Source organism: Rhinopithecus bieti, unplaced genomic scaffold (genome assembly GCF_001698545.2).
Source record: "Rhinopithecus bieti isolate Rb0 unplaced genomic scaffold, ASM169854v2 scaffold_2574, whole genome shotgun sequence".
Taxonomy (NCBI): domain Eukaryota; kingdom Metazoa; phylum Chordata; class Mammalia; order Primates; family Cercopithecidae; genus Rhinopithecus; species Rhinopithecus bieti.
The window spans coordinates 6,061,474-6,086,851 of record NW_016804493.1 but is presented as its reverse complement, the minus strand read 5'-3'; the positions used below and the strand labels follow the sequence as shown (position 1 = coordinate 6,086,851).

General features: G+C 46.2%; 2 protein-coding genes across 3 annotated transcripts in view; one reads left to right on the top strand and one right to left on the bottom strand.

Moving 5' to 3' along the window:
• Window positions 1-1,099, bottom strand: part of SF3B3 (splicing factor 3b subunit 3) — a 52,955-nt gene extending 51,856 nt beyond the window's left edge. The window contains exon 1 of one of the 2 annotated variants that reach the window (XM_017868747.1): window positions 959-1,099. The gene's annotated coding sequence lies outside the window, so the exon portion shown is untranslated. The remainder of the gene's footprint in view (window positions 1-958) is intronic. The other variant, XM_017868748.1, reaches the window with a different exon arrangement.
• A 229-nt stretch (window positions 1,100-1,328) lies between these two features.
• Window positions 1,329-25,378, top strand: part of COG4 (component of oligomeric golgi complex 4) — a 40,599-nt gene continuing 16,549 nt past the window's right edge. The window contains 12 exon segments of the mRNA XM_017868746.1: window positions 1,329-1,515; window positions 4,797-4,879; window positions 6,502-6,616; window positions 9,426-9,600; window positions 11,813-12,006; window positions 14,549-14,654; window positions 15,178-15,335; window positions 16,099-16,157; window positions 20,628-20,725; window positions 20,728-20,763; window positions 24,124-24,242; window positions 24,819-24,985. Of these exon segments, the coding sequence (XP_017724235.1) occupies window positions 1,345-1,515; window positions 4,797-4,879; window positions 6,502-6,616; window positions 9,426-9,600; window positions 11,813-12,006; window positions 14,549-14,654; window positions 15,178-15,335; window positions 16,099-16,157; window positions 20,628-20,725; window positions 20,728-20,763; window positions 24,124-24,242; window positions 24,819-24,985 (1,481 nt within the window). The 5' untranslated portion in view covers window positions 1,329-1,344.

Genomic DNA, 25,378 nt, shown 5'->3' with positions numbered 1-25,378 from the left:
AAACAAAGCAAACAAACAAAAAACGTATACCAGATAAATTTGGTAAGCTTTAAAACTTCCCCACGTCTTGGATAGGGGCGGTGGCTCACGCCTGTAATCCCAGCACTTTGGGAGGCCGAGGTGGCTGGATCGCCTGAGGTCAGGAGTTCGAGACTGGCCTTGTCAACACGGTGAAACCCCGTCTCTACTAAAAATACAAAAATCAGCCGGGCGTGGTGGCACGCGCCTGTAATCCCAGGTAGTCTACTCGGGAGGCTGAGGCAGGAGAATCGCTGGAACCCGGGAGGCAGAGAGGCAGTGAGCCGAGATTGCGCCACTGCACTCCAGTCCGGGCGACAGAGCAAGGCTCCGTCTCAAAAACAAAACAAAACAAAACACTTCCCCCACATCTCTTTACCACTATTACAAAAAGCTTGTATGACTGCTCATTGCATCTTCTCCATCCTCCAAAGAAACATCATCGCATTTAAACTCTATCCTCCATTTCGCAAATGAAAAAATAGAGGCTCAGGGGAGGAGACAAGTTGCCCAACTACCAAAATACAAATTCAAACTGGAGTCTTGGCTCTGAAGACCGTTTCCGTTATTTATGCTTTTAACACGCTCCATCATTCCATCTTCCCATCGGTGTACCATTTACTCTACCCAGAGGGAGACATCCATGCCTCCCGCTGCTTGTCACATCTCCCCCGTATCAGAGACCCCAGAAGTTAAAAGCAATCTCCACGAGCCCTATTTTGAGCTAGGACATGTTTCCACCCTGTGGATGGAAGCGACAGATGATTGCAGGAAGCCGTTTTCGCGCCCCAACCATCCCTCTGCACCTCCTCCTGGGCCCCAGCCTCGGACCTCTCGGGCCTAGACTGCCCGTGACCCCCGCCAAAGACTCGGGCCCCCCTTCCATACGGCCGCTCTCCGGCTCCCTGGGCCCGGGGAAGTCTCCAGGCTGTTTTTTTACCCTGCAGCGAGAAGGATGGTGTGGATATCCGACGGATGCTACCTCCCTTCAAAACTTAAGCCACCACCAACTCCAACATACTGGCGTCCGCCATTAGACCGCAAGACAGAGGCATTCCGGTGGCGCGCGGCGGAAAAAGGCACCCAACCCGCGCCTGAAGAATATATATAATTTTTAAAAAATGCTTCCGTCTTGCTTCCACACCGCATTAAAATTATTTAAACATGCTTTATTGCTTTGCTTTTTCCAGGAGAACAGAAAATTATTAGGTTTTTAGAAGTAGACTTTAAAAAAAAAAACACACACACGCGTTCATTGGGCACTTCTGTGGGCTGCCCCAAAGAGGCGCCAACGAAGAGGGGGCCTCGAGGGACCGGAAGTGCCGGATGCGGACCAAGATGGCGGACCTTGATTCGCCTTTGAAGTTGTCAGGGGTGCAGCCGCCGTCTGAGGGGGTGGGAGGTGGCGGCTGCTCCGAAATCTCCGCTGAGCTCATTCGCTCCTTGACAGAGCTGCAGGAGCTGGAGGCTGTATACGAACGGCTCTGCGGCGAGGAGGTGCGGGGCCGAGCCTCCTCTTTTTCATGGAGGATCTAGGGAGTGGGAGCCTTCAGTCGGGGAATCCGGGCTGTGGGAAGCTCTCCTTGCTGGGGGATACAAAAAAGCGGGAAAACAAGAAGCGGAAGCGTAGTCGGGTGTATGAGTAGACCTGTCAACTCTTTTCACGCTTTCGGACGCGCCGAGCTTATTTTCCCTGATATCTGGGCGATCTGCAGCCTCTCCTGCCTAGACCCCCATTGATTTTCCTGATCCATGATCACAAGTTTCTCCACGGGAGTAAAGTTAGTCCGAGAGTATTTGCCAAAGTGCTTGGTTCTCAAAGTAATAAGCGCCCTTTTGCATTGGTTTAATTTAAAAATTATGAAACGCTTTCATCCTGTTATTTAAGAGGGAAGTCTTTGCAAGTAAACTTCTTGAACCGTTTTAAGACTTCCCCTTGTGGGGAGTGATTTGGGGGTGTGATTTTAGCGTTTCGGTCAAATGCACATCTTTGTAGAGGTTTGAGCTTTTAACACTCAGGCACAGTTCTCTAATCTTGGACAGGTCACTTCATCTCTTGTATCCTTGGCATTTTATCAAATGAGGGGTGTGGACTAGATTCTCCAGTTCCTTTCAGTTCATAACATTCTATCTCCCGTCTCCTTTTAATTTTCAGTGGCAACTCGATGCTGTCAATTCACTTTCAAATGTCAGTTGGGTTCCTTGCCAGTCAAAAGAGATCCAAGCTCTAACCTAAGACCAAACTTTTAGCAAAGTTGAGCACGAAAGGCGGTTTCAGCCTGAGGGAGAGGGGATCGTTGATATCTTTAGAGTATTTTCAAGTGTAGACTTGCACTAACTCTAGCAGTTTCTGATACATTTTCAGGAAGATGTGTGTGGTGTTTTTTGTTTTGTTATTTTTAGAAACAGGGCCGCTCTCTGTTGCACAGGCTGGAGTGCTGTGGTGCTGCAATCAGAGTGGATGAAACTATAGGCGCACACCACCATGCCCGGCTAGTTTAGTGTGTGGGGTTTTTTTTTTGTCTGGCCTCAGCAAGATGTGTTTTAAAATTTATCTTACCGGGCGCGGTGGCTCACACCTGCAATCCCAGCGCTTTGGGAGGCCAGGATGGGAGGATCACCTGAGGTCAGGAGTTTGAGACTAGCATGACCAACGTGGTGAAAACCAGTCTCTACTAAAAATACAAAATTAGCTGGGCATGGTGACGCATGCCTGTAATCCCAGCTACTCGGGAGGCTGAGGCAGGAGAATCGCTTGAACCTGGGAGGTAGAGGTTGCAGTGAACCAAGATAGTGCCATTACACTCCAGCCTGGGCAACAAGAGTGAAATTCTGTCTCAAAATGTATATATACATACATATTTTTAGTATCTATATATATATGTTTAGTATCTTGACTTAACATTCCTAAGCTTGCATTCATTCAGTCATTCAATATGTTGGGTGGAAAATTATGGAAATCCTACAGACAAATATTAAGTTCTGTATTTGTATTTGATAACTGTCAAGAGGAAGTCTCCCTCTGGAACCTACTGAACGATTTTAATAAAAATATATATGGCCGGCAATATATATGGCCGGCTGGGTGCAGTAGCTCACGCCTGTAATCCCAGCACTTTGGGAGGCAGAGGCGGGCGGATCACGAGGTCAGGAGATCGAGACCAACCTGGCTAACATGGTGAAATCCCGTCTCTACTAAAAATACAAAAAATTAGCCAGGCGTGGTGGCGGGCACCTGTAGTCCTAGGTATTCAGGAGGCTGAGGCAGGAGAATGGCGTGAACCCGGGAGGCAAAGGTTGCAGTGAGCTGAGATCGTGCCACTGCGCTCCGCCTGGGCGACAGAGCGAGACTCCGTCTCGAACAACAACAACAACAAATGTATATGGCTGGGCGTGGTGGCTCACAATGGTAACCCCAGCACTTTGGGAGGCTGAGGCGGGTGGATCACCTGAGGTCAGGAGTTCGAGACCAACCTGGCCAACATGGCGAAACCATGTTAGTCTCTACTAAAAATGCAAAAGTTAGCTGGGTGTGGTGGTGGGCGCCTATAATCCCAGCTACTGGGGAGGCTGACGCATGAGAATCGCTTGAACCCCAGGGGGCAGAAGTGGCAGTGAGCCAAGATCACGCCACTTCACTCCAGCCTGGACAAAAGAGAACTTGTCTCAAAAAAAAAAAAAGGATAGCCAGCTAGGCACAAGTGGCTCACGCCTCTAATCCCAGTTATTTGGGAGGCTGAGATGGGCAGATAGCTTGAGCCCATGAGTTGGAGACTATCCTGGGTAATATAGTCAGACCTCGTCACTACAAAAAATTAAACAGTGAACCAGGGTTGTGCATGCCAATAGTCACAGCTATTTGGGAGGCTGAGGTAGGAAGAGCGCTTGAGCCCCCCCTCCAAAAAAAAAAAAGTATGGTTAATTTTAATGGCTGTTGTTGAACTATATGCCACATACCATGTTAAGCACTTTGTGTGGTTTCCTGTTTGACTAATTCAACAGCCTAATGAGATATGTTTTGCTATCCCTGTTTTACAGTTGAAAAAACCGAAGCAAAAAATGTTACATTAATTGAGGTTGCACAGTAAATGGCTTGAATGAGAGAGAATTAGATTTATAACCTCTGGCTACTGACTGTGCACCAAGAAGAAAGTTTTTGGTAACTGTCACTGGAAATTTCATTTGTTTAGGCATTTTTTTTTTTTTTTTGAGACGGCATTTCACTCTTGTTGCCCAGGTTGGAGTGAAATAGCGCAATCTCAGCTCACTGCAACCTACACCTCCCAGGTTCAAGTGATTTCCTACCTCAGCCTCCCGTGTAGCTGGGATTACAGGCCCCCACCACCACACCCAGCTAATTTTGTATTTTTAGTAGAGACAGGGTTTCAGCATGTTGGCCAGGCTGGTCGTGAACTCCTGACCTCAGGTGATCCGCCCACCTGGGCCTCCCAAAGTGCTGGGATTACTTTGGGATCCAGTGCTGGCCAGGCATTGTATTTTAAATGCCTTCCTGTATTAGGCACTATGGTAATGATACTGACTAAAAGTTTATTTCTGCCCATTATGGTGCTCATCTGCCAGATGGAATAAGATACATGTAAGATATCAATCATGCAAGGTAAGTGCAAAATGAAGCATTATGAAAGTCTAAGGAGAGCATAGTGGAAGGAAAAAAGGATTTGGAAATGTGATTCACCCTTCAGCTAAGTGACTGGGTTAGATAACTCTTAAGGTTCCTTCTGATGATTCTGCTGACAGGATGTTTCTCTGTGTTTCAGAAAGTGGTGGAGAGAGAGCTGGATGCTCTTTTGGAACAGCAAAACAGCATTGAAAGTAAGATGGTCACTCTCCACCGAATGGGGTGAGTCTGTGCATCTCAGAAAGAGCTAATGTAAATTCCAACAGGGTCAATTGGACAAGTGACCATTTTTTAAGCTTTCTGTTATAAATACCAGTTGAGCTTGAAATATAAAGGGTATTATCTCAAGGTAAAGTGAACAACTAAGGGTCTTAGTTCGATGGTTTTCAAAGAGTCCTTGGACCAGCAGTACCAGCATCACACCTTGTTAGAATTCTTGCAAATCCTAGGGCCCCATGCCAAACTTACAAAATCAGAAACTCTAGGGCTGGCGTCCAGGAAAATGTATTTTAACAAGCCTACCAAGTGATTCTAATGCACAGCCCAAGTGTGAGAACCACCGTTTTTTTTTTTTTTTTTTTTTTTTTTTTTCTGAAATGGAGCTTCATTCTTGTCCCCAGGCTGGAGTGCAGTGGTACAATCTCGGCTCACTGCAACCTCTGCCTCCTGGGTTCAAGCAATTCTCTTGCCTCAGCCTCTCGAGTAGCTGGGATTCCAGGCATGTGCTACCATGCCCAGCTAATTTTTGTATTTTTAGTAGGGACAGGGTTTCACCATGTTGGCCAGGCTGGTCTCAAACTCCTGACCTCAAGTGATCCACCTGCCTGGCCTCCCAAAGTACTAGGATTACAGGCATAAGCCACTGCGCCAACCTGAGAACCAGCATTTTTATAGACTGGGTATATTTGTTAGTCATAAAAATTGTTCTTTGGCCAGGGGTAGTGGCTCACGCTTGTAATCCCAGCACTTTGGGAGGCCACATCTAGAGGATCACTTTTGACCCTGTCTCAAAAACAGAAAATAAAAATAAATAAATAAATAAATAAATTAGTTGGGCATGGTGGTGTGCGCCTGTAGTCTCAGCTACTCGGGAGACTGAGACAGGAGGATCATTTGAGCCCAGAAGTTGGAAACTGCAGTGAGCTATGATCGTGCCACTACACTCTAGCCCGGGTGGCAGAGTGAGAACCTGTCTCAAAAAAAAAACAAGTTGTTCTTTGATCTCACCATCCTCTCACAGAGTACTGGTTAGTGCATCTTATGCTCACTTAGCAATTGAGAGAATTTGTTCTCTAATTCTTTGGTTGTACCTATTTACGGGTGTCTTTATTGGTTTTAGAAATTAATTTTGGCCAGACACGGTGGCTCACACCTATAATCCCAGCACTTTGGGAGGCTGAGGCAGGTGGATCACAAGGTCAAGAGATCAAGAACATCTCCTGGCCAACTTGGTGAAAGCACGTCTCTACTAAAAATACAAAAATTAGCTGGGGTTGGTGGCACACACCTGTAGTCCCAGCTATTCAGGGGGCTGAGACAGGAGAATTGCTTGAACCTGGATGGCAGAGGTTGCAGTGAGCCGAGATCGCGCCACTGCACTCCAGCCTGGCGACAGAGCAAGACTCTGTCTCAAAAAAAAAAAAAAAGTTAATTTTTTATCAAGCATAGGTCTGAGTTTACAGTTAAACATTCTTGAGAAAAGGCTGAGTGCAGAGCAAACTGAGCTAAGAGTTATAGGTAGGTATGAAAGAAGTGGAAGACACAGTGTCCATATGCAAAGAAAAGTTTCTATCTCTTACCCTCTGCCCTGTGGTTATGTGTATGCTGACTATGTGTTTCTCTAGTCCTAACCTGCAGCTGATTGAGGGAGATGCAAAGCAGCTGGCTGGAATGATCACCTTTACCTGCAACCTGGCTGAGAATGTGTCCAGCAAAGTTCGTCAGCTTGACCTGGCAAAGGTAATACATCGAGCTTTTCTTTTTTGAGACAGGGTCTTGCTCTGTCGCCCAGGCTGGAGTGCAGTAGTGCAATCACAGCTCACTACAGCCCCGACTTCCTGGGCTCAAGCACTTCTCCCACCTCAGCCTCCTGAGGAACTAGGACTACAGACATCCACCACCACGCCCAGCTAGTTTTTGTATTTTTTTTTGTAGAGATGGGGTTTTGCCATGTTGCCCGGGCTGATCCTGAACCCCTGGGCTCAAGTTATCCTTCTGCCTTTCGCCGTGTTGGCCAGGCTGGCCTCAAACTCCTGACCTCAGGTGATCTGCCCTCCTCGGCCTCCCAGCATGCTGGGATTGCAGGTGTGAGCCACCTTGCCTGGCCAGTAGCTTCTTTACTGCCCTCTACTAACTCAAACATCAAAATGTCAATGGGACTGTGTGTGGTGACTCACACCTATAATCCCATCACTTTAGGAGGCCAAAACAGGAGGATTGCTTGAGCCCAGGCTTGAGCCTGGGCAACATGGGAGAACCCTGTCTCTACAAAAAATACAAAAATTAGCTGGGCATGGTGGTGCACACTTGTATCCCAGCACTTTAGGAGATTGAGGCAGGCTGATCTCTTGAGTCCAGGAGTTTGAGAACAGCCTAGGCAACATGGCGAAGCCTTGTCTCTACTAAAAAATACAAAAATTAGCCAGGTGTGGTGACGCACACCTATAGTCCCAGCTACTTGGGAGGCCAAGGCAGGAGGATCGCTTAACCCCAAGAGGCAGAGATTGCAGTGAGCCAAGGTCATGCCACTGTACTCCAGCCTGAGTTGCAGAGTGGAGCTGCAAATTAAAAATAAATAAGTCAGTTAATAAATGCCAGCTTCTATTTTTTAAAAGACAAAACAAAATGCTACCACATTAGATATTAGAAGAGCACCTTCCAGTAGAAATCTAATGTGAGATAACAAAGCCGGACAAAAATATCACAGAAAACTTCAGACCAGTAGCTCTTATAATATAGACATAAAGGCACTCAACAAGCTGGGCACGGAGGCTCACACCTGTAATCCCAGCACTTTGAGAGGCTGAGGCACGTGGATCGTGAGGTCAGGAGATCGAGCCCATCCTGGGTAACACAGTGAAACCCTGTCTCTATTAAAAATACAAAAAATTAGCCGGGCGTGGTGGCAGGCGCCTGTAGTCCCAGCTACTCGGGAGGCTGAGGCAGGAGAATAGCATGAACCTGGGAGGCGGAGCTCGCAGTGAGCTGAGATCACGCCACTGCACTCCAGCCTTGGCGACAGAGCAAGACTCTGTCTCAAAAAAAAAAAAAAAAAAAAAGAGATATTCAACAAAACCCTAGCAAAGCAAGTCTAGCAATATATAAAGAGGATTATATACTATGGCCAAGTGGGATTTATCCTAGGAAGACAAGGTTGATTTAACATCTGAAAATCAATTAAATGTAATGGCCAAGACCACAATTACTTTTGCACCAACCTAATAATACACCATATTAATAGAAAAAAGGACAAAAAACACATGATCACCTTATAGACTCAGAAGAAAACATTTGACAAAATTCTGTGCCCTTTCATGGTAGAAACACTCAACAAATTTGGAATAGAGGGGAACTTCTCAGCCTGATTAAGGGCATCTGTGAAAAACCACAGCTGGCCAGGTATAGTGGCTCATGCCTGTAATCCTAACACTTTGGCAGACCAAAGCAGTAGGATCTCTTGAGGCCAGAAGTTTGAGACCAAACTTTGGAACATAGTGAGACCCTATCTCTACAAAAATTTTTTTAAAAAAACAACCCTCAGCTAACATCATACTTACTGTTGAAAGATGTTATTCTTTCCTCCTAAGATGAGGAGCAAGACAAGGGTGTCTTCTCTTACTATGTCTCTAGAACAAGCAAACATGTTTAAAAAAAAAAATTTTAATATGTGAGTTGGTGGCTGTATGGTTCTATCCAGGGCAATTAGGTAAGAAAATGAAGTAGGCCAGGCATGGTGGCTTACTCCTGTAATCTTAGCACTTTGGGAGTCCAAGGAGAGTGAATTGCTTGAGCTCAGGAGTTCAGGACCAGCCTGGGTTTGGGCAACAGGACAAAACCTTGTCTCTACAAAAATTACAAAAATTAGCATGTTGTGGGTGTGTGTGCCTGTAATCCCAGGTATTTGGGAGGCTGAGGTGGGAGGATTGCCTGAACCCAGGAGGCAGAGGTTGCAGTGAACCAAGATTGCACCACTGCACTCCAGCCTGGGCGACAGAGTGAGACTTTGTCTCAAAAAAAAAAAAAAAAAAAAAAAGTTGGGCTGTGTGGCTCAGACCTGTAATCCCAGCACTTTGGGAAGTCAAGGCCGGCAGATAGCTTGAGCTCAGGAATTGGTGAGACCAGCCTGGGAAACATGGTGAAACCCTGCATCTACAAAAAAATACAAAAACTAGCCAGGCATGGTGGCACACGCCTGTAATCCCAGCTACTTGGGAGGCTGAGGTAGGAGGATAGCTTAGGCCCAGGAGGCAGAGGTTGCAGTGAGCCATGATTGTACCACTGCACTCCAGCCTGGGTCACAGAGTGAGACTGTGTCTAAAAAAAGGAGAGTGATTTGATCACGTTATTAACATTGTATGATACCTGTCAATGGTCTTGATCATCATCAATAACAGTTGCGTTAACAGTAGTGGTGGTGTTTGTGAAATTCCTATTGACAGCTTAAAAGGACATATGGTTGACCAGTTTCAGCTCCTGAATCTCCCTACCTTCTTGAGGGGTGTTTTTGAAAGAAGAGGACGTTGTTTCTAAGTACCAAATCTTCTTGCAGAACCGCCTCTATCAGGCCATTCAGAGAGCTGATGACATCTTGGACCTGAAGTTCTGCATGGATGGAGTTCAGACTGCTTTGAGGAATGAAGATTATGAGCAGGCTGCAGCCCACATTCATCGCTACTTGTGCCTGGACAAGTCAGTCATTGAGCTCAGCCGACAGGGCAAAGAGGGTCAGCATCCCAAACTGTTGGTTTTTAGTTAAAATCATCTGTGATAGGCCAGGCACGGTGGCTCAAGTCTGTAATCCCAGCACTTTGGGAGGCCGAGACGGGCGGATCACAAGGTCAGGAGATCAAGACCATCCTGGCTAACACAGTGAAACCCCGTCTCTACTAAAAAACATACAAAAAACTAGCCGGGTGAGGTGGCGGGCTCCTGTAGTCCCAGCTACTCGGGAGGCTGAGGCAGGAGAATGGCGTAAACCTGGGAGGCAGAGCTTGCAGTGAGCTGGGATCCGGCCACTGCGCTCCAGCCTGGGTGACAGAGTGAGACTCCGTCTCAAAAAAAAAAAAAAATCATCTGTGATCTGAAGTAAGCAGACTCGACCAATAAAAACACATCAGTTTTTAGGAAGTTTTCTTTTTTCTTTTTCTTCTTTTTTTTGAGACGGAGTCTCACTCTTGTCAGGATAGAGTGCAATGGTGTGATCTCAGCTCACTGCAACCTCTGCCTTCTGGATTCAAGCGATTCTCCTGCCTCAGCCTCTTGAGTAGCTGGGATTATAGGCGCACACCACCACACCTCGCTGATGTTTTTTGTATCTTTAGTAGAGATGGGGTTTCACCATGTTGGACAGACTGGTCTCGAACTCCTGATCTCTGATGATCTGCCCGCCTTGGTCTCCCAAAGTGCTGGGATTACAGGCTTAAGCTACCATGCCCAGCCAGGAAGTTTTCTTATCTAGTAGTAGGCCATACGTAGGTCCTGTACCATCCTGGGGCAGGCTTTGTTAAAGTAGTCCCCGCTATGTGTGGTTTCGCTTTCTGCCATTTCAGTTACCTGCAGCTTCAGTTACTCATGGTCAAGCTTAGTCCAAAAATATTAAGGAAAAATTCCAGAAATAAACAACTTACTAGTTTTAAATTGCTTGCTGTTCTGAGTAGTGTGATAAAGTCTTGTGCCATCCTGTCTGTCCCTTCATCACAAGAAGGGTGAGTACAGTACAATAAGATGTTTTAAAAAAAAAAAGAGGCTACGTTTGCATAACTTTTGTTATGGTATATTGTTATATTTTATTATATATTATTGCTAATCTCTTAATATGTCTAATTTACAAATTAAACTTTATCGTAAGTATGCATGTATAGGAAAAAACATAGTATATTTAAGGTTCAGTACTGTCGATGGTTTCGGGCATCCATAATGGTCTTGGAATGGATCCCCTACAGATAAGAAGGGACTACTGTATTCCCATTTTATGGAAAAGGAAGCTGAATCCAGATCTACTGATTCTCTGACCAGCGGGTTCTTTGCACTTGACCATATTGCCTACTCAAAAAATGAAATTCTTAGTCTGATGTTTTAGATCTTCCATGATCTTTACACACCCTGTCTTTCTAGCCTTGTTTAATGGTATTCACTTACGCATCCATTCATTGTGCAAGTATTTCTCAAGCTCCTCCATATGCCAAAGAATATGCTACTTGGAATACTCTGCAAATATTCTTTTCATCTTTATGCTTCTATCACTTCATGTATTTCATTCCCTTTGCCTGGAATGTTTGTTCCTCCTGTGCAGGTATCAGAATCCTGCCCATCTTCAAGAGGTGGGATGTCACCTTCTCTAGGAAGCCTTTTCTCATTACTTTAACCAGAAATGTGACTTTCTGACACCTTTCTTTTTTTTGAGACGGAGTCTCGCTCTGTTGCCAGACTGGCGTGATCTTGGCTCACTGCAACCTCTGCCTCCCAGGTTCAAGGGATTCTTCTGCCTCAGCCTTCTGAGTGACTGGGACTACAGGCGCATGCCACCACGCCTGGCTAATTTTTGTATTTTTAGTAGAGATGGGGTTTCACCATGTTGGCCAGGATGTTCTCAATCTCTTGACCTTGTGATTCACCCATCTCGGCCTCCCAAAGTGCTGGGATTACAGGCGTGAGCCACAGTGCCCGTCCTTTGGCACCTTTCTCATGACACATCATGTACTGTATCTCATCATCATTATTTGTGCACAAACTTTATCTCTTCTACTTGATCCTAACTTCTGTGATGGTAGGATCAGGGCTGATTCATCTTGTAATCATAGATATTACTAGCACAGCACCTTGCACATAGTAAGTACTTAATACGTATTTGCTGGATGAATAGTATTACACAAAGTGGCATGGACCTGACACAGTACCATTGTTTACTTGAATTTGCATTTTCTCCCTGTTGAACAGGGAGCATGATTGATGCCAACCTGAAATTGCTGCAGGAAGCTGAGCAACGTCTCAAAGCCATTGTGGCAGAGAAGTTTGCCATTGCCACCAAGGAAGGTGATCTGCCCCAGGTGGAGCGCTTCTTCAAGATCTTCCCACTGCTGGGTTTGCATGAGGAGGGATTAAGAAAGTTCTCAGAATACCTTTGCAAGCAGGTATGGACCCTGATTGCTTGGCAGGATAATTGTGTGGCCTGCAGATTGGGGCACTGGATGGATCCACTTTCTATGGATACTTTCTCTCTTCTGGATATGACTCCCCTTACTGCCGTTGCTGTGTAGCCAGGCAGGACTGGATGCGTGTGTTTATTCAACACACCTTTTGCCAGCCTACTGTGTACCAGGCATGGCCAAGACATCTGCCAATGCACATTCATTTCCAACAGACCAGGTGAAAGCATATGAAATTAAAATGCAAGTTCTCTGAGAAGTTGAATCATTCTTTTTTTTTTTTTTTTTTTTTTTTTGAGATGGAGTTTCACTCTTGTTCAGGCTAGAGTGCAATGGCACGATCTCAGCTCACTGAAACCTCCACCCCCCGGGTTCAAGCAATTCTCCTGCCTCAGTCTCCCAAGTAGCTGGGATTACAGACATACGCCACCATGCTCAGCTTATTTTGTATTTTTAGTACAGACTGGGTTTCTCCATGTTGGTCAGGCTGGTCTCGAACTCCCAACCTCAGGTGATCCGCCCGCCTCAGCCTTCCAAAGTGCTGGGATTATAGGCGTGAGCTACCACACCCGGCCTGAATCACTCTTTTAAAGCTCAAGCAATCCTGCCTCAGCCTCCCGAGCAGTGGAGACTACAGGCACATGCCACCATGCGTTGCTAATTTTTTTTTTTTGTAGAAACGGTCTCACTGTTACCCAGGCTAGTCTCAAACTCGTGGCCTCAAGCAGTCCTCCCACCTCAGCTTCCCAAAGTCCTGGGACTACCACCCCACCCAGCTGTTTTTTAGCTATAGGTCTATGTGTGTCACTCCCCTCCCACAAATAATTCTCTGTCAGACCATTATTGTGCCGTTAAGAAAAATGATGCCGTTCGCTAAGTGCTGACATATTTTATTCTCTAACGTGGTTTGTTAAACAGGGTACAAAACAATATGTTGTCATTCCTGTTTAAAATGAGGGAGTCAGCAATCAAGATATATTTGTATAAGCATAGGATTTCTTTTGGAAGGGTTGACAGTGGTCACCTCTGAAGAAAATTGGGAAATAAGAGACACAGGTTAGAAGAACCACTTTTCACTGAATATTCCTTTGTTCCTTTGGAATGTTTAAATATGCGTTTTACTCATTCTAAAAAATTAATGAAAAACAAAATACAGGCCAGGCGCGGTGACTCACGCCTGTAATCCCAGCACTTTGGGAGGCTGAGGCGGGTGGATTACCTGAGATCAGCAGTTCAGGACCAGCCTGGCCAACATGGTGAAACCCCGTGTCTACTAAAAAATACAAAAATTAGCCAGACGTGGTGGCACGTGCCTGTAATCCCAGCTACTCGGGAAGCTGAGACAGGAGAATCGCTTGAATCCGGGAGGCAGAGGCTGCAGTGAGCTGAGATTGTGCCATTGCACTCCAGCCTGGGTGACCAGCGAAATTACATCTAAAAAAAAAAAACAAAGACCGGGCGCGGTGGCTCAAGCCTGTAATCCCACCACTTTGGGAGGCCGAGACGGGTGGATCACGAGGGCAGGAGATCGAGACCATCCTGGCTAGCACCGTGAAACCCCATCTCTACTAAAAAATACAAAAAACTAGCCGGGCGAGGTGGCGGGCGCCTATAGTCCCAGATACTCGGGAGGCTGAGGCAGGAGAATGGCGTAAACCCGGGAGGCAGAGCTTGCAGTGAGCTGAGATCCGGCCACTGCACTCCAGCCTGGGCGATAGAGCGAGACTCCGTCTCAAAAAAAACAAAAAACAAAACAAAAAAACAAAAAAAACAAAAAAAAAAACAAAAAAAACCTGCTCTATGGTACTTTTTTTATCAGTATACTTTGCCACCTGGGACCTAGAATTGGCTTCTACCTTTAATCCAGTAGAAGTCCCTTCTGCAGTACCCAGGTTTTGTCCTGCTTGAGAAAGCACTATTAATGATAACATGCCAGGCATAATGGCTCACATAATTCCAACACTTTAGGATGCTGAGGCAAGAGGACTGCTTGAGGCCAGGACTTCGAGACCAGTCTGGGCAACATAGCAGGACCCCATCTCTACAGAAATTTTTTAAAAATTAGCCGGGTATGGTGGCTCTTGCCTATAGTTCCAGCTACTCAGGAGGCTGAGGTAAGAGGATCTCTTGAGTCCAGGAGTTCAAGGCCACAGTGAACTATGACTGGCTCCCTTGTACTCCAGCCTAGGCAACAGAGTGAGACCCTGTCTCTTATTTTAAAAAATGATAGAAAATTACACTTTGAGATTGTTGGAACTGAGGACCCTCTCCCTTGGCTAATGGCAGTCCATATTTTCCAAGAGAAGAAAATAATGGAAGAGGAGCTACACCATGCTCACATTCCTTGTCCTGCCTGAGGCTCAGACTGTCCCTCAAGGGAGTTTCCTCTGTGCTGCCTGGGCTTCCAAACATCAAGGGAAATGTGAAAAAAAAGAAAGCCAATGGGAGGCCTTTTTGGAAAATTGAGACATACCTGGTGTAAGGCTGGCCTTTCTGAGGAATGTATGTGGGTCTTCTCCTTTTTTAGGTGGCCAGTAAAGCTGAGGAGAATCTGCTCATGGTGCTGGGGACAGACATGAGTGATCGGAGAGCTGCAGTCATCTTTGCAGATACACTTACTCTTCTGTTTGAAGGTGAGCCTCTTTCTCCACTCTAGAGAGACTGGAGACATTTCTATATGACACCTGCATCCTAGCCTTTCTTCTCACCCTTCTAGTTTGATGACTTTAATTTAATCATGTAGTTTACTGTGTATTAATTGATTGGAGAATTAAATAACTTCCAGATTCAGTGCCTGATAAGCAAAGATTAGAGTCTCTCCAGTGTTTTGATCCTGCCTAACCCTCAAACCGCAAACTCCGTAAGAATAAATTTAACCCTAAAATAAATTACTAGAAAGCGAGTGATGCTGATTCCAAAGATGCTGCTGTAGAAAACAGTATCAATGTAACTTACCAAATGCCTGCTGATGTACCAAGCACTGTGCATATTTAACATATTTGCTTAGCAACCCCTAGCATTGACAAGGCCTATTTTGTGTTCATTTCAGAAAGTGAAGCAGCCAAAAGGATTGAGCTAGACCCTTGGTTAGTCCCAGATGGAGCAAGTTTATTTTGTAGGAAGAATGCTACAACCCTCTTGCTTCCTCCCTTCTAGGGATTGCCCGCATTGTGGAGACACACCAACCAATAGTAGAGACCTATTATGGGCCAGGGAGACTCTATACCCTGATCAAATATCTGCAGGTGGAATGTGACAGACAGGTGGAGAAGGTGGTAGACAAGTTCATCAAGCAAAGGGACTACCACCAGCAGGTGAGCAGGGGAAGCTCCAGGTGGGGTTTGGTAGCAGCTTTAGCCAGGAACACTGAGTAGAATAACTTGGAGGGGAAACAGTGAAGAAAGGTGCAGACAGGAGAAAAATTAATGCTCAGCACGAACTGGCCTGCATCTTGCCCATTGCCAGCTTACCTTGGACTTGAGGTGTTGTCAAGATGATGATGGCCTCAGTTCAAGACCAAAACGGAAATAGAAAGGGCTTCCTGAAAAGAACACAGCAGAAGTAGTAGACCAGTTCTCTATCATGAAATGTGCAACAGTGCCCTCTGGTGATATAATGACATTCTATTTATTGAGGTCCTATTAAGTGTCCAAGTAATTGTCTCCAATTTCCCCCTTCATTCCTTAGATGTTAAAGATAACGTTTGCTTTTTCAGAACTTTATTATATTTTCCTTCTTTTGAGCAGAGAAATTAAAAGTACAACATAGAAATAGGAGTGGCCTCCTACAATTGTATTTCTAGAACTCCAGACTAGGAGACTATAAACAATAGTCTATTGGAACACCATTAGCATGACTTTTAAGCACAGTAATAGAAGTGAGTATTATTAGCATCCAACCCAAAAACAAATATTTGGCCTGTCATCTTGAAAGCCCACTGCTGGTTGAAGGGAAGGTAAACCTGGTAAGCAAACTAAACCTAAACATTCTTGTATGCCAAAAGTTTGGAGTGACCAGCAAGAGGCCAACAGATGTGGGGGTGGGGAAGAATATTCTCATTCCTGTGGTATGTTGCAGTTCCGGCATGTTCAGAACAACTTGATGAGAAATTCTACAACAGAAAAAATCGAACCAAGGTAATAATCCTTCTCTTTTCTTCAGCCCACAACAGTTTGAATTGGTAACCATGTATATATAATTCAGACGACTCTGTTACAATGTGGTCTGTGTTTTTGAAATATTTTATCAATTACTCTTATTTTTCAGTGGAATGTATCATGAACAAAAGTATGTGTAAATAAAATGTGTAATAAATCATAATTAGCCAGGTGCAGTGGCTCACACCTGTAATCCCAGCACTTTGTGAGGCTGAGGCAGGCAGATCACAAGGTCAGGAGTTTGAGACCAGCCTGGCCAATATGGTGAAACCCCGTCTCTACTAAAAATAACAAAAATTAGCTGGGCATGGTGATGCGCGCCTGTAGTCCCAGCTACTTGGGAGGCTGAGGCAGGAGAATCGCTTGAACCCGGGAGGCAGAGGTTGCAGTGAGCCGAGATCGCACCACTGCACTCCAGCCTGGGTTACAGAGTGAGACTGCATCTCAAAAAATAAAAAATAAAATAAAATAAAATAAAAATCAGTACAATCACGTGTCATTTAATGACTGGTATTTTTTTTTTTGAGACAGAGTCTCACTCTGTCACCCACGCTGAAGTGCAGTAGCATGATCTTGGCTCACTGCAGCCCCTGCCTCCCAGGTTCACGTGATTCTCCTCCCTCAGCCTCCCAAGTAGCTAGAACTACAGGCGTGCACCACCACGCCTGGCTAATTTTTTATAATTTTAGTAGAGACAGGGTTTTGCCATGATGGCCAGGTTAGTCTCGAACTCCTGACCTCAAGTGATCCGCCCACCTCGGCCTCCCAAAGTGCTGAGATTATAGGCATGAGCCACCATACCCTGCCAACAACTGGAGTACATTCTGAGAAATACATCGCTGGGCGATTTCCATTGTGTCAACATCGTAGGGTGTACTTAGCCTACTACACACCTAGGCTATATGATGCAGCCTATTGGTCCTAGGCTGTAAACCTGTGTGGCGTATTACTGTACTGAATACCATAGGCAATTAGAACACAATGGTAAATACTTGTGTATTTAAACATATCTAAACATAGAAAAGGTACAGTAAAAATACAGTATTATAATATTATGGGAACACTCTTGTGTATACCGATACAGTTTTTTTTCTTGTTTTGGGGGTTTTGTTGTTGTTTTTTTTTTGTTTTTTGGAGATAGGGTCTTGCTTTGTTGCCCAGGCCAGAGTGCAGTACAGTGGTATGATCATGGCTCACTGCAGCCTCAACCTCCTAGGCTCACGCAATCCTCCCACCCTGGCCTTCCGAGTAGCTGGGACCATATGTGTACACCACCACGCTGGGCTAATTTTTGTATTTTTTGTAGAGACGAGGTTTTGCCATGTTGCCTAGGCTAGTCTCAAACTCCTGGGCTCAAGTGATTCTCTCACCTCCCAGAGGCTTCCCAAAGTGATGGGATTACAGGCGTGAGCCACCATGCCCAGCCCAGCAGTTCATTTTTGACCAAAATGTTCTTATGTAGCATGACTACACTTTTGAAGCCCCCAGAGTGACTCTCTTCCCTTCCCACAAAGGTGACTACTATCCTAAAATTTTAAACTTTTACTTTTTTTTTTTGATTAGAAATAGGGTCTCTGTTTCCTAGGCTGGAGTAAAGTGGTACAGTGACGGAATCCCAGCTCACTGTGACCACCAACTCGTGGACTCAAGTGATCCTCCAGCCTCAGCCTCCCAAGTAGCTCCTGACTAGCTAGGATTACAGTCACCACTCCTAGCTAATTGTTTTTTTTTTTTTTTTTTTTGAGGCAGTCTTGCTCTGTTGCCCAGGCTGGAGTGCAGTGGCGTGGTGTGGTCTCGGCTCACCACAACCTCCGCCTCCCAGGTTCAAGCAATTCTCCTGCCTCAGCCTCCCAAGTAGCTGGGACTATAGGCATGTGTCACCACGCCCGGTTAATTTTTTTGTATTTTTAGTGGAGATGAGTTTTTTGTTTGTTTGTTTTTTTGTCTTAGACAAGAGTCTCGCTCTGTTGCCCAGGCTAGAGTGCAGTGGCATAATCTCGGCTCTCTGCAAGCTCCACCTCCCGGGTTCACGCCATTCTCCTGCCTCAGCCTCCCATGTAGCTGGGACTACAGGCACCCACCACCTTGCCTGGCTAATTTTTAGTAGAGACGTGTTTCCCGTTAGCCAGGATGGTCTCGATTTCCTGACCTTGTGATCCGCCCACCTCAGCCTCCCAAAGTGCTGGGATTACAGGCATGAGCCACTGCGCCCGGCCGAGATGAGGTTTTGCCATGTTGGCCAGGCTGGTCTCAAACTCCCGACCTCAGGTGATCCACCCACCTTGGCCTCCCAAAGTGCTGGGATTACAGGCATGAGCCACCGTGCCCAGCCAATTTTTTAATTTTTGGTAGAGATGAGGGCTTGCTATGTTGCCCAGGCTGGTCTTAAACTTAACCCAGATCTCAAGTGATCCCCCTGCCTCGGCCTCCCAAAGCACTTACAGGCATGACCCACTGTAATCCATCCAAACTTTTTACTTTTTTTTTTTTTTTTTTTTGAGACAGAGTCTTGCTCTTCGCCCAACTGGAGTGCAGTGGCACGATCTCTGCTCACTGCAAGCTCCACCTCCCAGGTTCACGCCTTCTCCTGCCTCAGCCCTCCTGGAGTAGCTGGGACTACAGGTGCCCACCACCACGCCTGGCTAATTTTTTGTATTTTTAGTAGAGACGGGGGTTTCACAACATTTTAAGCCAGGATGGTCTTGATCTCCTGATCCGTGATCGCCCACCCTCGTGCCTCCAAAGTGCTGGGATTACAGGTGTGAGCCACCACACCTGGGGTCATAGATAATCTTTATTCAAACCACAAAGAGGCCAGGCCGTTGTGGCTCATGCCTATAATCCCAGCACTTAAGAGGCCAAAGGCAGGAGGATCACTTGAGGCCAGAGGTTTGAGACCAGCCTAGCCAACGTGACGAAATTCCCATCTCTACTAAAGATATAAAAATCAGCCAGGTGGGGTGCACATACCTGTAATCCCAGCTACTAATGTGTCCTAGGCATGAGACTCACTTGAACCTAGAGGGCAGAGGTTGCAGTGAGCCAAGATTGCACCACTGCCACTCAAGCCTGGGCAACAGAGCAAGAGACGAAATGGCTGGGCCACAGGTGGCCTCATGCCTGTAATCCCAGCACTTTGGGAAGGCCGAGGTGGGTGGATCACCTAAGGTCCGGGGTTTGAGACCAGCCTGGCCAACATGGCAAAACCCAACACTCGGCTGGGCGCGGTGGCTCATGACTGTAATCCCAGCACTTGGGAGGCGAGGCAGGTGGATCACAAGGTCCCAGGAGATTGAGACCATCCTGGCTAACACGGTGAAACCCCGTCGGTAACTAAAAATACAAAAAATTAGCCGGAACCATTGGTGGCAGCCCTGTAGTCCCAGCTACTCGGAAGGCTGAAGCAAAGGAGAATGGCGTGAACCCTGGAGGTGGAGCCTGGCAGGGAGCCTGAGATCGCGCCACCTGTACTGCCAGCCTGGGCGACAGAGGCAAGACCTGTCTCAAAAAAAAAGAAAAGAAAAGAAAATAGGGGCCAGGGCGTGGTGGCCTCATGCCTGTAATTCGGCAGGCACTTTGGGAGGGGCTGAGGCCCAGGTGGATCATGAGGTCATGCGAGATGGGTACCCATCCTAAGCTAACACGGTGAAACAGCCCATCCCTCCTGCGAAAATACAAAAAATTAGCCAGGCCGTCGGTGGCGGGCAGCCTGTAGTCCCAGCTAGCTCAGGAGGCTGAGGGCCAGAGGAGAATGGGCAAGAACCGGAAGGCGGAGGCTTGCAGTGAGCCGAGGTTGCGGCCAGCTAGCACTCCCCAGCCCTGTGGGCACAGCGAGACTCTGTCTGAAAGAAAAAGAAAAAGAAAAGAAAATAGGCCCAGGGCCGGTGGCTTATGCCTGTAATATCCAGCACTTTGGGTAGGCTGAGGCCCAGGTGATCACAAGGTCAGGAGATCGAGACGCTCCTTCCTTATACGGTGAAACCCCATCTCTATAAAAATGATGCAAAAAATTATCCAGGGAAACTGATGCAGGAGAAATGGCGTGAACCCAGGAGGTTGGAGCTTGCAGTTTAGCCCAAGATTGGCGGCGAGCTGCACTCCCAGCCTGGGGCGACAGTGGGCGAGAACCCAGCCAATCTCAAAAAAAAGAAAGGAAGAAAAGGAAAGAAAAGACACACCTCCCCAACCTTTTATTTAGGTCTGGCAGAAATTTTAGGGAGTGAATGATTTAGGTGAAACAGGTAAATGGACAAATGTGGTTGACAGCCTATCTCTGAATCAAAACTAATTGGACCAACTGAGCTAGGAGCGGCCATCCCTGGCAGAGCCTTTTCCTTATGGGCCCAGTGGGGAGGGGAAATTGCAGGACTCTGTTTTGCCGCTGTAGCTCTTGGTCTAAGGGAATCCACTGTCCCTCCTGTTCTCTTCCTGCTCCCATGTGTGCTCGAGAGAAAACTGGACCCCATCACTGACTGAGGTCACCGCTGATGAAATCCCGCAGTGAGCTATACTTTACCTTCTCAGGAAGAGGATAAGCTCTGATTTTGAGGTGGGGACTCCATGGCCTCAGAAGAAGTAAAGCAAGGTAAAGAATACTTTCGCCATATTTCTGGGGAGGGTTGAGAATAATAATCGGCCAGTGTTCTTAATAGTTAAGCCACAGAATCTCTTATTAAGGAAACCAATGGCTTTTTACGGGCCCCCTGGTGGTCTGTGACAAATTGAGCTCCCAGGAGGAAATCTTAAAGGTACTGGATTTTAGAAGAGGCCCCCATCCTAAATCACTTACAGATGAAGACACTGATGCCCTGGTTTTAATTGTATAGATATAAATTATATTTTCAGTAAAGTGTTTTGTTGTGTTGTTGTTGGTTGGTTTGTTGTTGTTGTTTTAAAAAAAAAAACAGTAGCATAGGCGCCAGGTTCGGTAGCTCACATCTGGTAATCCAGCAACTTTGGGAGGCCCAAGGGCGGATGGATGCCCAGAGTTTGAGACGCATCCCTGAGGCAATAATGGTGAAACCGCCCCATTCTAACTAAAAATATACAAAAATTAAGGCCAAGCGTGGTGCCATGCAACCGCTGTAGTCCACGCTAACTCAGAGAGGTTGAGACAGGAGAATTGGCTTGAATCCGCGGGGTCCAAAGGTTTCATAGAGCCCGGATCCCATGCCACTGCACTCCAGCCTGGGCAACAGAGCCAGACTCTGTCCAGAAAAAAGAAAAAAGAGTATATAATGTACAGGAATCCTCCTATCCCTTTCCAGTCTGCCAGTTCGCCCGCTAAGTCACAATTTTCAAGGAATAATTGAGCATTGATAAGAAGGGGGGCTGGGTGCAGTTGGCTCACACCTGTAATCCCAACCACTTGGGAGGCGCCTGAGGCAGGAGAATTGCTTTAGGGCAAGTTCTTTTTTTTTTTTTTTTTTTTTTTGAGAGCGGAGTCTTGCCTGTCGCCCAAGGCCCTGGAGTGCAGTGGCCGGATCTCCAGCTCACTGCAAGCTCCGCCTCCCGGGTTCACGCCATTCTCCTGCCTCCAAGCCCTCCCCGAGTAGCTGGGACTACAGGCCGCCGCCACCCACGGCCCCCCGGCCTAGTTTTTTTGTATTTTTTTTTTTTTTTTTTTTTTTTTTTTTTTTTTTTTTTTTTTTGAGACGGAGTCTCGCTCCCTGTCCCCACCCAGACTGGAGGCCCGGCAGTGGCCAGATCTCCAGCTACTGCAAGCCTCCCGGCCTCCCGGGTTTCACGCCATCCCTGCCTCAGGCCTGCTCCGAGTAGCTGGGACTACAGCGCCGCCCACCTCGGCCCGGCCTAGTTTTTTTTTGTATTTTTTAGTAGAGACGGGGGTTTCACCCCCGGTTAGCCAGGATGGTTTTCGATCCCTGACGCTCGTGATCCGCCCGTCTCCGGCCTCCAAAGTGGGGCTGGGATTAGCAGCTTGAGCGCTACCCCCCGCCCCTTTTTTGTATGTTTTTAGTAGAAGAGCGGTGGGGTTTTCACCGTGTTAGCCAGGATGGTCTTGATCCTCCCTGGACTTCATGATCCGCCCGTCTCAGCAAACTCCCCAAAGTGCTAGGATTACAGGCTTGAGCCACTGTGCCCAGCCTGCTTAAGCAGTTCAAGACCAGCCTGGGCAACATGACAAGACCTTGTCACTGTATTAAAAGAAAAATTTTGTCTGGGTATGGTGGCTCACACCTAATCCCAACACTTTGGGAGGCCGAGGAAGAAGGATCGCTTGAGTCCAGGAGTTTGAGACCAAGCCTGGTCAACATAGTGAAACCCCATCCCTAAAAAATTCAATTCAATTAAATAATAAAAGATAAACACTTTTTTAAAATTTTGTAAAGGTATGCTGGAGTCCAATTTCATTTACAGATTGACTCGCTAGGTTTTTAAGATAACCATTTAATTCCTGCTGGCTACTAAAGCAAGAGTTAAAGGAAAAAAAAAAAAATCCTGCTGGGCAAATATATGCAGGGTTCTTTGGACTGGGGACTTGAGACCCACCCAGCATCTGTGGCATTCTGCATGGCTTGTGCCAATAATACGTGGCAGGGGCGTTACAGAATCAGTGTATAAAGGAAATTGTTTGCTCATTTGGAGTTCGCTTGTTGATGTCAATGATGACTATCATTTGATCTTAGCCAAAAGACCGAGAAGCAATAATGATGACTATCACTGTTCAGAGCTATGCTGCCCAATACGTAGCCATTCATGAATTGAAATTCAAATTCAAATTTAATTACAATTAAATAAAATTTTAAATCCATCTTTCTCACCTCTATTCTGGGGAAAAAAAGAATTTTAATAAAACAAATAAAAATATTCAGTTCCTAAGTTATGTTCATCACATTTCAAGTGTTCAATCGCTAACATGATCGATGGCTACTATATAAGATAACAGATACGGAATATTTTCTCTTTTCTTGTTTGTTTATTTTTTGTAGAGACAGAGTATTGCTGTATTGCCCAGGCTGGTCTCAAAACTCCTGGACCCAAGTGATCCTCCCACCTTGGCCTCCCAAAGTGCTGGGATTACAGATGTGAGCCACCACACCTGACCAAAATATTTTCGTTATCACAGAAATTCTGTTGGACAATACTGGTGTAGAGAATGAAATATTCTATATCCAATGTATTTTTGTCTTTGCCATGAAAACTTAATATCTTTTGACTCCTATTAATTAATCCTAAGGGAATAATGGAAAAGGAGTAAAAAGTTTTTCGTACAAAAGTATTCACTATAATCTCCAATTATTGTGATATTCTGTTATCTCCAGTAATGTCAAAACATTTGGAAATAACCAGGTGTCTAAGAATAGAGTGGTTCTTTTTCTCAGTTTCACATGAAACAACACAAAAGTTAAAAATAAGGCCGGGCACGGTGGCTCATGCCTATAATCCCAGCACTTTGGGAGGCCGAGGCGGGCAGATCACCTGAGGTCAAGAGTTTGAGACCAGCCTCAACATGGAGAAACCCTATCTGTACTAAAATACAAAATTAGCCAGGCGTGGTGGTGCATGCCTATAATCCTAGCTACTCGGTAGGCTGAGGCAGGAGAACTGTTTGGGCCTGGGAAGCGGAGGTTGCAGTGAGCTGAGATCATGCCATTGCACTCCAGCCTGGGCAACAAGAGCGAAACTCCGTCTCAAAAAAAAAAAAAAAGTTAAAATATAAAAGAGTCGTTTTAAAATGTCGATTATGCACCTGATGAAATGCCACATAGTCATGAAAAATAAGGTAGGTGAAAACATGGAAAATATTTATGATATACTTTTTTAAAGCAGTATTCAAAACTGCTATCTGTATCGTGATTATAACCATGTAAAATATGTACATATTTGGAAGAAAGACTAGAAAGAAACCTGAAAAAATGAAAAAAGTTGCTCTGTTTCCCTTGGGGAAAAAAAAATGAGTATTCCTTTCTTGGCTGTTCCCTAGAGCACCAGAAGTGTCTGGACAAACTCCTCAATAACTGCCTTTTGAGCTGTACCATGCAGGAGCTAATTGGCTTATATGTTACCATGGAGGAGTACTTCATGAGGGAGACTGTCAATAAGGTAGGACATAGGATGCATCTCTTGGAAATGGGACTTCCGGTCCAAGAAGCCAGGCTGAAGGAAATGCCTGAGGCATGTCATGTTTTTTGGTCCCGCTTCAAGAATACTCTTGCATGCAGATTGAGTGGTACCACTTTGTATGGTTAGAGAGCATCTTTGGAGTCGTGCTCTTTGTATACCCAGCTAGGACCTCCTTCCCAAGAATTACAAAAGAACAGCTCAGCTCTCCAGGCTCTCCAAGGCTCTCCAAGCTCTCCACTTGTTCCCTGCCTCCCTGAAGGTTTGTGGGTAAGGAGCCTCAGGGAAGTAGGGCCTCTGCAGATGTCTTACACCCCCCAGGTAATGGATCTCTGCAGGGCTAAGGCCCAAAATATTTAACTTGTTCACCTAGTGATCAATAGGGAAGTGAGCTATTTTGACAAGGAGGATGCACATGAGTCCGTGACCAGAACACGCCATGTTGGGAGAAACATGGACAAGGTACAGAAAAGGGAGCAGAGCTAGGGCCATCCAGAATCATCTAGAAGATGACATGCACAACTGGGACCCTCAGTGTTGACTTTGCCTTTTGGGTAGGCTGTGGCTCTGGACACCTATGAGAAGGGCCAATTGACATCCAGCATGGTGGATGATGTCTTCTACATTGTTAAGAAGTGCATTGGACGGGCTCTGTCCAGCTCTAGCATTGACTGTCTCTGTGCCATGATCAACCTCGCCACCACAGAGCTGGAGTCTGACTTCAGGTACAATTGACTCCCTTTCTCCTTTCTAGGCAGAAAGGCCCTTCCTGTTGATTCCTGAGGCCCATTTGTTTCTGCCCTTTGTCCTCATGATTCTAGTTAAGTTCTATACAGGACATAAGCTCCTATCCCTAAGATGGTATCCTTGGCCGGGCGCGGTGGCTCAAGCCTGTAATCCCAGCACTTTGGGAGGCCGAGACGGGTGGATCATGAGGTCAGGAGATCGAGACCATCCTGGCTAACATGGTGAAACCCCGTCTCTACTAAAAATACAAAAAACTAGCCGGGCAAGGTGGCGGGCGCCTGTAGTCCCAGCTACTTGGGAGGCTGAGGCAGGAGAATGGCGTGAACCCGGGAGGCGGAGCTTGCAGTGAGCCGAGATTGTGCCACTGCCCT